This window comes from Mobula hypostoma, chromosome 10 (assembly GCF_963921235.1).
Source record: "Mobula hypostoma chromosome 10, sMobHyp1.1, whole genome shotgun sequence".
Taxonomy (NCBI): domain Eukaryota; kingdom Metazoa; phylum Chordata; class Chondrichthyes; order Myliobatiformes; family Myliobatidae; genus Mobula; species Mobula hypostoma.
Window position 1 is genome coordinate 24,723,024 of NC_086106.1, and position 12,315 is coordinate 24,735,338.

Consider the following 12,315-nt stretch of genomic DNA (forward strand, 5'->3'; position numbering starts at 1 on the left):
ACAGCCCATGCACAATCAATCACCACTTCCAGCCGCGAAATTAATTGTTAAGTTATTCAGAGGAAAGCTACTTTCCTAGACTGCATATGAACAAATCAAAATATCGTGTTCCGTGCTATTTGCTCATTTCTGCTTTTAAGATAAATTCTGTCGTCTCCATGTTCTGCCGGAAATCCACTTCATGGAACAGTAAAAGATTGCTATTTTATCCTTTGCTGCAGTCAGGCTTCATTACCCTCCGATCTATTCTGCTCGACCATCTGCCTCGTCGAGGAATCGCAATTTCTTGACAGTCTGCTCAACAAGAATTGCTGGCTGCCCCGCATTCTTCGGCTTTGAGCGGCGCTGCACTGTTGACGTCAGCTCACAAGGGATTTGATATGTTTGTTCTGCGCGTCTGCCATCGCCCCGCACAATTTCATTTCCTGCATTGCGTCTGAACGCCTCTTTTTATTGTGTTTTAGAGACTCAACTCCGTGCGTTGCCTGTTGTGATTGGTCGCTATGGCCAAGGTATGTGTTTTTATTCTCTGGCAATGAATCTCCACTCTGTGGTCACAAGAGTACAGACTCAAACAGAGCGAATATGAAGAACTGTCTCACTCTGCTCCTCATTATTGCGTTTCTTCTGGGTAAGATGTTCCTTCACTGTAATATTCCACAGATGCCTCATTCCCCGTAAACACGTTTTATTTACTATTTACGTAACCATATTGTTCGAAGTAGAGCTTATTGTCTATGATTTATTTTACTGTTAGACTGGAGCCTTCAAGACTCAGTGGAACAGTCAGTGGATGCAATTACGATCGAAGAAGAAAGTAATGTTACACTAAACTGCACTTTACAAACAAGTGGTGCAATCCCGTATGGTTTCTGGTACAGGCAGCGCCCCGGGCAGCGACCAGAGTATTTGTTTCGGATCATCGCAGGGAAAGTAGAACGAAATAAAGATGTGACCGACCGATTAAATGTTTCCTATGATAGCAGTAAAAAGTATACCGAACTCTCGATTAAGAACGCCACAATCACTGACTCGGCCACGTACCTCTGCGCGATGAGCACACAGTGCTGTAAAAACTCAACTATCTCGAACAAAAACCCACTTTCACAGTTTCCTCGAGTTATCGATAGGGGGCGGACAAACCAAGGGGAACACAAATGCCTCTTTAACCATGTGAGCAATTGCTTTCGCATAGTTATTGTTGCGGAATTTCTCTGTCAGTATGGTTAAAATGAGAAAACAAAAAACACTCCAGATATTTCTGATACCATAGATTTTATTTTTAATTCAAAATCGCATGCATTCTAGCCGATGATGATGGGCAAACCCAGTACAGCCCGAAGACCATACCTTGCATTGCCAGTTTTGCAAAATCAGAGCATTCCTTTTTGATCATTGTGGTTTGGGTGTCATTTATCAAAAACTGTAGAAAACGTGCTGTGGGGCGTGGCAAAAGCATACGCTGCTGACGGAACACAGGGAAGAAGAAGTCGATCTCGTTTTATTCGTTTATTTCTGAGTCTGTACCTCAGAAAATAGGTGCGTGAGTAATTCATGTAAATTAGGCAGGAATTACGTCGATTATTCTCAGAATTGTGGGAAAAGGAGATATTGTTATTCCATCCTGAAATATATATCTGCGTATATCTATCGATCCTTAATGTACATCTGATTGATGTTGAACAACTTGATCATTGGGAATTTTCAAATCAGATTTATCAGAAAAAAGAGCACTTCATAAGCTGCGAAAGATTTGTCTGTCATCCGTAACAGAGATATATTCCTCATTTTTGGTTCACATGACAATTATAACAGAGAGAAACGTTTGGAACACCCAACCGGCCTGGAAACTTCTGCGAAAATCGATGAATGAGCAGTCCCAGTAAACGGATTACTTATGCTTTGCTGCCATCTGGTGGAATATATCATCTTGATTTCGGGCGAAGCTGCATGAAACTCAGGAAGTTCTTCACGTCCCATCATTCTATAAACAAGCAATCACAACGCCCATCCGCCGAATTAATTGGTAAGTTATTCAGCGAAAAGCTACTTGTATAGGCTGCATGTGAACAAGTCAAAATACCCCGTGCATTGCTGCTTGCTCATTTCTGCTTTTCAGATCAACTCCCGATCGCTACGTTCTGCCAGAAATCAACGTCAGTCAAGAGTAAAGACTGTTGTTTCATCTTATGCTGCAAACACGCTTCGCTAGCCTGCCATTTATTCTGCTCGCACCATCTGCCTCGTTGAGCAAGTGCAATTTATTGACGATCTTCTCCAAAAATGTGACGTCTTCCCCGCATCACTTCACCTTTGAGTGGCGCTTTCACAGATTGCTCGGGAGCTCGATAGAGGGCGATCAAATCAAACCGAACGTAAAAGCCAACTGAAGTCCAGAGGCTTCGTCCAATATTTCTCTCCCCAGAGAAGTATTGGCTTGACATTTAGAGTGGATGTTTTCTCCTTGAATGGCTGTAACTGTGATCAAAACCATTAATCTTCAATGATTCCTCTGTGTTACCTAATTTCTCGAAATATTCCCTTTTCGCATCTGAAGCTTCCACCATCATCATTACGGATACAATAATCATTTTAAGGGTTATTTTAACAGAGAAAGTGATTAAATTTTGAGACAAAAATAGCACATGTAGCAAGTAACATATTTCAAAGCGCTGAAGAAGGTTTCATGTGGCTTTTGATTTCAGTCAGAGATTAAATCACAATTTGGTGAATTGTTGTGCTGTATGTCGTTGATTTTTATTAACGCACACGTGCTTCCGTATTTAAACGTCAGCGTCAGATTGTTTCAGACATAAGCAAATAAAATACAGATCATTATTTATGCAGAATATTAGTAACTTCCTGAAATTTCTATCACGTCAGAACAATTTGCCTCCCATATCTGCAGTATTTGGTTTATCGAATTAGCAGATGCTTCTCACAGTCTTACTCCTCCAGTCCCATTATTACTGAGGTGGATTTTCAAATTCCCGCACTTACATTAGTTCACCACACGGCGCTGATTTGACCGTTTTAACGGTTGCGCTCATACCGCATTGTGTTACATATCGTCGAAGCATTATTATTGACTTAACATCTGGTGCGTCCATATGCAATTGATCCACGCAGTAGATACCAGGACGTGTAACGGGATATTCATTTGTCGCATTTCGTTTCCCTCATTTTACTACTCCGACTGCGATATACGACACAAAGTGGAACCAATGAACTACCGTTTTACGACAACAGCTTAATTTACCAAAGAGATCTCTTTAAAATACGAATATGTGAATGTTGCTATTGGTGAGATATGAGTGACGTGTTTGATAGAAGCAACATCGCGATAGATTTATAATGTATACATTATATTTCGGCTTGGTGCAACAGTTGGTTTTGGAATGAAAGAAATTATTCATAGAGATTAAATAATATGAGCTACCGGTTCGATAGTTTGGCTGTTTCGTTGTCCAACATACCAATAGGCCGGGATTAAGAAGCAATATGCTAAAGGTGACATATGCTACTTCTCCGACCATCCATGCTCTAATTTAATATCGATATTCTGGAGGCTACCGGCCACGGATTATACTGCGAGCATATGGGTTGATAATTATTGGTTGAAATCAGGCACCACTACAATAATCACTGCATTTAATAGATAGTGGAGTCTGCGATGGGGATAAACAACAAAATGATGTGTCCGAATAATTTCCATTGTCAGTACATGGCAGTTGTTCAATACCAGTTCAAAAAAAAAGGAGATCCCATTGTGACAGCACAAGGCAGTCATCCAGTAAATATGTGGTCGTAATGTGCATGCATCTTATATTTTGGAACAGCACGTTAGGAAAATATTATAATTGGATACCTAAGGGTATTTCAACCATCCATTCCTACTGGATGATAAGAAAACATTTTAATTAGTAAATTTTTATACTCCCTGGTTATTAAACAGCAACAACAACAACACGATTACAATGAATGTTTTGGCATTTCTCAGTCCGGTTATATGCTTAAAATAAGGAGATACATGCCAGATACTTATGATGCCACACATTTTATGGTCATTCAAAATCGCTTACATTCTAGCTGATGATGAACGGCACCCAGAACAGCTCAAGCCGCATAACTCGCCTGCCACTGTTCCCAAAATCCGAGACTTCCGTTTTGATCTCCAAGGCGTGGGAGTCATTTATCAAAATCTGAGAGAAACGTCCAGCGGGATGCTATAACATCATATCCTGCTGAACCAACACAGGACAAAAGAGGTCGATCTGGTATTATTTGTTTATTTCTGAGGCCGTACCTCAGAAAATAAGTGCGTAACTACTTCCTGTCAATTAGCCGGGAATTACGCTGACTAATCTCAGCATTCTGCGAAATAAGATTTGTATTTTCATCCTGACATATATATCTCCGTACATCTATCGATCCTTAACATACATCTGTCTGAGGTTGAACAACTTGATCATTGCAAATTATCAACCCAGGTTTATCAGAAAAAGTGCACATCATCAGATACGAGAGATTTATTTGTCATCAGTTATATTTATAATTGCTTATTTTCAGTTCACATGACAATTTTTAAAGAGAGAACCGTTGTGAACACCCAACAGTCGTGGAAGCTTCTGCGAAAATCGAAGAATAAGCAGTCACAGTGAGAGAATTAGTAATGCATTGCTGCTATCTTGTGGAATATATTCTCTTCATTTCTGGCGATGTTACATGAAACGCAGGACCTCCTTCACGTCTCAACAGCGTATGTGGCAAACTCCGGTTGCCTGTTCGGATAATCGCGGAGACAAACTAAATTAAAGGAACTACAGCTACAGTGATGATATGTCATTTTTGTCCATGTAAGCGATTATTTTTGCAGTGTTAATGATTAGTTATTGCTCAGTCCGGTTATATGGCTAAAGTTAGAAAAGAAAACCATTCCGATGTGTCACCGGATTGATTCAGCAGAATTCATCATAATGCATCAACAGCACAACTTACATGTCCCAAACAATAAACCATTTGTCATTTTCCAAAAAAAAATGTTGAACCAAATCCCTTATGCGTCAGTTTATTCACTTCAAATGCACAGTATGAGACCGGCTTTCAAACAAATCATGATTTCAAATTCAGTCGAAAAAGCTGTTGAATCAGAATATGATGATATGTGACATGCTATAACACAAGGCGAGGTGCACTATACTTACCAATGCCATAATTTCGAGAACGCCAGAGTTTGAACACATTATTTGTTTAGAAGTTTCCTCATGGTCATACAATCTAGGATTGGCTGCAATAGGATTGTTTTGCATTTTTCCACTCTGCCTGTCTTAATGGGGATTTTGCTTACACTTGATGCCACAACATTTTATGGTAATTAAAAATCGCTTATATTCTTGCCCATGATGTGCGACACATACAACAGCCACTCTTAACAAAATGTGTGATTTCCGTTTTTATCTTAGTGACTTGTGAGTATTTAATCAAAACATGTTTAGTGCGTCAATTGGGTTGGTACAGCATCATATCCTGCTCAACCATCACAAGAATCAAAATATCGTTCTCGTTTCATTTGTTTGTTTCTGAGCCTGATCCCGAGAAAATAGGTACGTGGCAAATTCCTATAAATTAGGCAAGGAATTCACTGATTAATCTCAGCATTCTTGAAAAGGAAATATTGTTTTATATCCGGACATATATAGGTACGTATACCTTCCGGTCATTTATATCCATTAGTTTGTTGTTGAACAGCTAAATTATCGGGTGTTTTTAGTCCAGGTTCATGATAGAAAAGCAGTACATCAAATGCGAGAGTGTACTTTGTCAGCAGTTGGGGAGATAAATTGCTTATTTTCCGATCACATGACAATTGTTAAAAGTACGGAGATGTCTGCAACACACAGCTAGCGTGGAAGCTTCTGTGAAAATCAAAGAATAAACAGTTCTCGTGAGCGGAATGACTTGTGCGATGCTGCCATCTGCTGGGATTTCTCTTGTTTGCTCCTGGCTAATGTTACATGAAACTCAGTCATCCTTCACTTCTTAACACCCTATACACAAACAATTACCACTTCCATGAACCGGATTAGTTGGTAAATTATTCAGAGATAAGCTACTTTCCTAGGCAGCATGTCAACACGTTTAAATATTGCGCAGCATGCTGCATGCTCATTTCTGCTTTTCAGATCAATTTTGGTGTCTCTACAATTTGGAGGAAATCCATATCAGAGTAGAACAACGACCGATATTTATCTTTTTTTCGGCACCAACGCTTCTTTACGCTCCCATTTACTCTGCCCGCACCCTCTGCTCCGATGAGCGAGCAGAATTTGTTGACAGTCTTCTCAACGTGAATTGACGGCTGTGCCGCGTTACTACAACTTTGGCTGGCCCTGCGCTGTTAATATTCACTCATAAATTATTTGACGCCTCTGTTCTGTACTTCTACGATCGCCTCGGCACAATTTCATTTCCTGCACTGTTTCTGAACGCCTTTTTTTTTTCTATAACATGTTCCGAGAATTAACACTGAGCGTTGCCTGTTGTGATTGGTCGGTTTGGACAAGGAAAATGTATTTCTTCTCAGGCAATGAGTCTGTACCATGTGGCACGAAAGGACAGACTCAAATAGAATGATTATAAAGAACTATCTCACGCAGGTAATTTTTATTCTGTATCTTCCAGGTAAGATGTTCCAAAACACGCTACTCCTCTGTAAGCGCGTTCTTTATATATATATATATATATATATATATATATATATTTATGTAACTATGTTGTTTGAAGTAAAGCTTATTATCTATTATTTATTTTACTGTTAGACCGGAACCTTCGAGACTTAGTGGAGCAGTCAGTGGATGCAATGATGTTCGAAGAAGAAAGTATATTACTCTGAACTGTACTTTGCAAACAAGCATTGTAATGCTGAACATTTTCTGGTACAGGCACCGCACCGGACAACGACCACAATACTTGAATCGGATTCTCGCGGGGACAGAATACCCAAATGAAGATATAACCAAACAATTATTAGCTTCCGATGATAAATGTAAACATAATAGCGAACTATCGATTAACAACGCCATCATCATTGACTCAGCCACGTACCCCTGTGCGATGAGCACACGGTGCTGAATAAACTCAATTATCTCGAACAAAAATCCTCTTTCACAATTTCCTCGAGAGCTCGATGGAGGGCCACCAAATCAAGGTGAACGTACATGCTAAAGGAAACTGAATCCAATGTTTTCATACAATGCCGTAGTCAGTTACTTTTACCAGTAACGCATCCCCGCAGCTGCTGACGTGGAAGATTTTGATCATCGATGACTATAACTGTGAACAAAAAACAGTTCATTGTCAGTGATTACTCTCTGTTATTTAATTTTTCTGAATATTCACCATTCACATCTGCAAACGTAAAAAAAACATCTGTACGGATGCATTAATCATTTTGAGGGTTGCCTTGAAATAGAAAAGGACCAAACTTTGGCACATAAACCGCACATATCCCAATCAACAATATACTTTAAAATGCAGAAGAATCCATCGTTTAGGGAATCGCTCAGAAGAAATCATATGGCTTTTTATTTCTATCAAAGGTTTGATTGAGTTTGCAGGATTGTTGAGCTGAATATCGTTGATTTTTATTACCTCATGAGATTCCTACCTTTCAGCCCCAGCGTCAGATTGTTTCCAATATAAATAAACACAGTGTATTTGAATTTTCTTTTTTTTTTATTTCAAATGTTATAACTAGTGGAGATTCCGTGTCATGACCATTGTGTTTACCGACAGTTTTAAATTGGCGGTCATTCAAATAAGATAAAGGTCGCAATATATTTGGATTGACCATATCTCCAAGTCAAGGCATTGTACAGTTGGCAATATGAATGGCGTTGAAACAATGCGTCTTGACTGAGTGGAGCATTGTAATTGTGTTCGCAACACTGACCGCAAGAGTCTCAAAACCAATTAACATTCAAGGTTTAGATTGCGGTACGGCTAACAAGATTATTGAATGAAATCACAGCTCTTATAAACTGAAATCGCTCCACTGCATATGGACGATCATTGTCTTTAATATCTCACTTGAAAGTAAAGTGCATATTCACATTTCATGACATGTCATCTGTTCTGTCCTAAAATCGTTCCATCTGTGTATTGTTGTTCAATTGGCGATCTTACCCTCTGATGAGAAGACACTGTACTGGATTTTCGATGAATTCCGTAATTCATCTTCGTCCAGAAGATGGTGCTATTCCTGTACTCTCAATTTGTCTAAATTTCGTGATATGATTAATAAATTACATTTAACCTGAATCAAGTATATTCTGCTGGAAAGCTGTATTTTGGGCATGGGGAATATAAACCACTCTGCAACATAAAGGTCTTCATTCCAATGCTGAAATTAAAGATTAAAGACTGAGCTTTTCCTCATTGTTCAAAATTTAAAAAAAAACTTGATTATTTGTGCAGAATGTTAATAACTTTCTTAAATTTCTATCACGTCAGTTCAATTTGCATTCCATGTCTGCAGTGTTTGACTCAGCGAATTAGCAGATGCTTCTCACCGTCTTCCTTCTCCTCCAGTCCTGTCATTACTGAGATCAATTTTCAAATTATCGCCTTTATATAAGTTCACTATACGGTGCGGGTCTGACCGTTGCAACGGTTGTGCTCACACTGCACTTGTGTTACATCTCGTCGAAGTGTTGTTATTGACTTAATATTTAGTGTCTATATGCAATTAATCCACGCAGTAAGGCACGGGAAGGTGTAAAGGGACATGCATTTTTTTTGTTTGTTTGTTTTCATTTCACTTCCCTCAGCGTATTACTCCTACTGTAAAATAAGGCATAAAGTGTAACCGCATGAACTGCAGCTTTACTAAGTGCAATATATATTCTGTTCAAGTCGACAACAGTTTAATTTACTGAAGAGATCGCGACTACCCTTGAAGTACGATTATGTGAATGTTACTATTACTGAGATAACAGTGACGTAACAAATTGAAGCAATAATGCCCATCGAATTATAACGTATATATATTGTAGATTTCGACTCGGTGCAACAGTCGGTCGTTGAAATGACAGAAAATATTCAGAGAGATTACATAATATGAGCTACCGGTTCCATAGTTTGGCTGCTATGTGATACAAAATACCAATAGACCGGTATTAAGAAGTAATGTGCTAAAGATGGCATCTGCTACTTCTCCGAGCATCCATGCTCTTATTCAATGTAGACTTCAGGAGGCTACTGGGGTATGGATTATTCTCTGAACATATGGGTTTATAATTATTGAGTGAAATCAGACACTACGACAATAACCACTGCATTGAATAGGTGGTGGAGTCTACGGTGGTTTAACCAACAGAATGAAACATCCGAATAATTTCCATTGTCAATTGCTGGCGGTTACTCAGTACCAGTTCAAATACGGACAGCCCATTGTGACACCATAAGGCAATTTTCAGAAATGGCTGATTTTCTTCATCGCGTGATGTTTTTGTATTTAGCTTCTCCGGTGTTCACAAAGTGTTAGGTGTAAATCCACTAACTACGTGGTGGAAATGTTCATGCACTTCGTATTTGGAGCAGCAGATAAGGAAAGACATTATCATTTTATCGAAGGCAGCAACTTATATGTCAAAAGCCAGAGGAGTAATTAAAAAAAAAAGTTCAGAGGCTCTGTTCCCTCGTTAGTGCCCCATGTGATTTTACTGCTGTCGCAGTCAGTTACTACTACTTCTCAACACATGGAATGCATCAGCAAAACGACCGACAGTGAATTACGCCGGATGATCCTATCCGCTGGTAGTTGTTCTCCACAGGGTAAACACTGGTTACCTGTTCGGATAATCGCAGAGAATAAACAAAATAAATGAAAGCCAGAAAAAAAAAATATCACCGCTGCAGGTGGAGCATGATATAATGAGATTCCTCTTTATCCATGTGAACAATTATTTTTTCATGATTATTGTTTCGGCATTTCTTAGTCCGGTTATATGTTTGAAAAGAGAACAAAAAAAAAACACTTTAGCTACTTCTGATACCACACATTTTATGATAAGTCAAAATCTGCGTATATCTATCGATCCTTAGTAAACATCAGTTTGATGTTGAACAACTTAATCATTGGGAATTTTCAACCCAGGTTTATCAGTGAAACAGCACTTCATCCGTGTAAGCGGAACAAGTGCTACACATGCCCTTACACTTCCTCCCTTACCACCATTCAGGGCCCCAAACAGTCCTTCCAGGTGAGGCATCACTTCACCTGTGAGTCGACTGGGGTGATATACTGCGTCCGGTGCTCTCGATGTGGCCTTTTATATATTGGTGAGACCCGACGCAGACTGGGAGACCGCTTTGCTGAACATCTACGCTCTGTCCGCCAGAGAAAGCAGGATCTCCCAGTGGCCACACATTTTAGTTCCACATCCCATTCCCATTCTGACATGTCTATCCACGGCCTCCTCTGCTGTAAAGATGAAGCCACACTCAGGTTGGAGGAACAACACCTTATATTCCGTCTGGGTAGCCTCCAACCTGATGGCATGAACATTGACTTCTCTAACTTCCGCTAAGTCCCCACCTTCCCCTCGTACACCATCTGTTACTCATTTTTATGCACACATTCTTTCTCTCACTCTCCTTTTTCTCCTTCTGTCCCTCTGAATATACCTCTTGCCCATCCTCTGGGTCACCCCCCCCCCTTGTCTTTCTTCCCGGACCTCCTGTCCCATGATCCTCTCGTATCCCCTTTTGCCTTCTCACCTGTCCAGCTCTCGGCTCTATCCCTCCCCCTCCTGTCTTTTCCTATCATTTTATCTCCCCCTCCCCCTCCAGCTTTCAAATCCCTTACTCACTCTTCCTTCAGTTAGTCCTGACGAAGGGTCTCGGCCTGAAACGTCGACTGCGCCTCTTCCTATAGATGCTGCTTGGCCTGTTGCGTTCACCAGCAACTTTGATGTATGTTGCTCGCACTTCATCATATGCGACAGATTTGTTTGTCATCAGTTAAAAGATATAAATTGCTTATTTTCAGTTCACATGACAATTTTAAAAGAGAGAAACTTTAGGAGCACTGAACAGGCGTGGAAGCTTCTGCGAAAATCGAAGAGTGAGCAATCCCAGTAATTACTTATGCTTTGCTGCCATCTGATGCAATATACCTTCATGATCTTTGGCGGTGTTACATGGAACTCAGGAACTCCTTCACGTCTCAATAGCCTATATGGAAAACTTCGGTTTTCAGCTTGGATAATAGCGAAGACAACATAAATTAAAGTAAATACAGCTACAGTGATAGTGTCATTTTTATCTATGTGAGCAATTACTTTTGCAGTGTTATTGATTAGGCATTGCCCAGGCCGGTTATATGGAGAAAAGGAGACAAACATATCATTCCGTGATGTCACTGCATCGAATCAGCAGAATTCATTATAAAGAACGGGACAGGACATCTCATATGTCCTGCACAACATATTATTGTTCACTTTTTAAGAACCGGTTGAACCCATTCTCTTCTACGTCGGTTTATTCACATCACATGCACGGCATGTGATCGGTATTGAATCAAAACATGATTCAAAATTCTGGTGAGAAAGCTTTTGAATCAGAATATGATAATATGTGGCATACTGTAACACAAGGCGAAGTTCACTGCACTTGGCAACACCATGCTTTCGAGAAAGTCAGTTTCTATGTTTTCATTTTCAATATGGTTATTGATTTCTATTTTGAAGAATCCAGAGACCAGGGGAATACATATTATAAAACAAAAGAAAAAAAATATTATAATACCAGCTACAGTATATTGAATCACATTAACGAAGTCCTTACTCCACATTCACAAAGATTAGATTAATTCGCACATTAGAATATAAACAATTCTATTAAAAAAAAAAGTTCTATACCCACGAATAAAGTTGAAGCTGTTTGGGGAAAAAAAAAAAGAAAAAAAAAACAAACCTTATCAGATAATAGGATTAGTTGCTATTAGTTGCTATTAATCAACTTCTGTACTTTAACGAGAAGTCAAAGATGATGAAAGTAATTTAAAAACTGCTCCCACAAATCTCGAAAATTTTCGTTAGATTCAGAAATTAACAACAAACCTTTTCTAAATTTAGGAATGCCATAACATCCCGCAACCACTGAGCATGATCAGGCGTAACAGTATCATTCCATGTAAACGAAAGCACCCTCCAAGCCATAAGAGAGATAAAATCCAGAATGTGCAAATTAGAGTCTTCAAAATAACATATTTACTTCCAGCAATACCAAATAGTGCAGTCTGTCATAAGGGGG

At 39.4% G+C, this 12,315-nt stretch overlaps 1 protein-coding gene across 1 annotated transcript; it reads left to right on the plus strand.

Annotated features, from left to right (window-relative positions):
• The first annotated feature begins 569 nt into the window (after window positions 1–569).
• On the plus strand, window positions 570–7,131 carry LOC134352456 (uncharacterized). Its single transcript, XM_063059740.1, has 4 exons — window positions 570–631; window positions 758–1,069; window positions 4,570–4,657; window positions 6,942–7,131. The coding sequence occupies exons 1-4, from the start codon at window positions 586–588 to the stop codon at window positions 7,129–7,131; spliced, it is 636 nt and encodes a 211-aa protein (XP_062915810.1). The 5' UTR covers window positions 570–585.
• The last annotated feature ends 5,184 nt before the right edge of the window (window positions 7,132–12,315 follow it).

What these genes read in the sequence shown, in the direction of transcription:
- LOC134352456 (XM_063059740.1), top strand. Translation starts at nt 586, where the DNA reads ATGAAGAACTGTCTCACTCTGCTCCTCATTATTGCGTTTCTTCTGG. An exon ending in CATTATTGCGTTTCTTCTGG is followed by an intron (nt 632 to 757) that starts GTAAGATGTTCC and finishes TTTTACTGTTAG; the next exon opens with ACTGGAGCCTTCAAGACTCA. An exon ending in TCGAAGAATAAGCAGTCACA is followed by an intron (nt 4,658 to 6,941) that starts GTGAGAGAATTA and finishes TTTCTGGTACAG; the next exon opens with GCACCGCACCGGACAACGAC.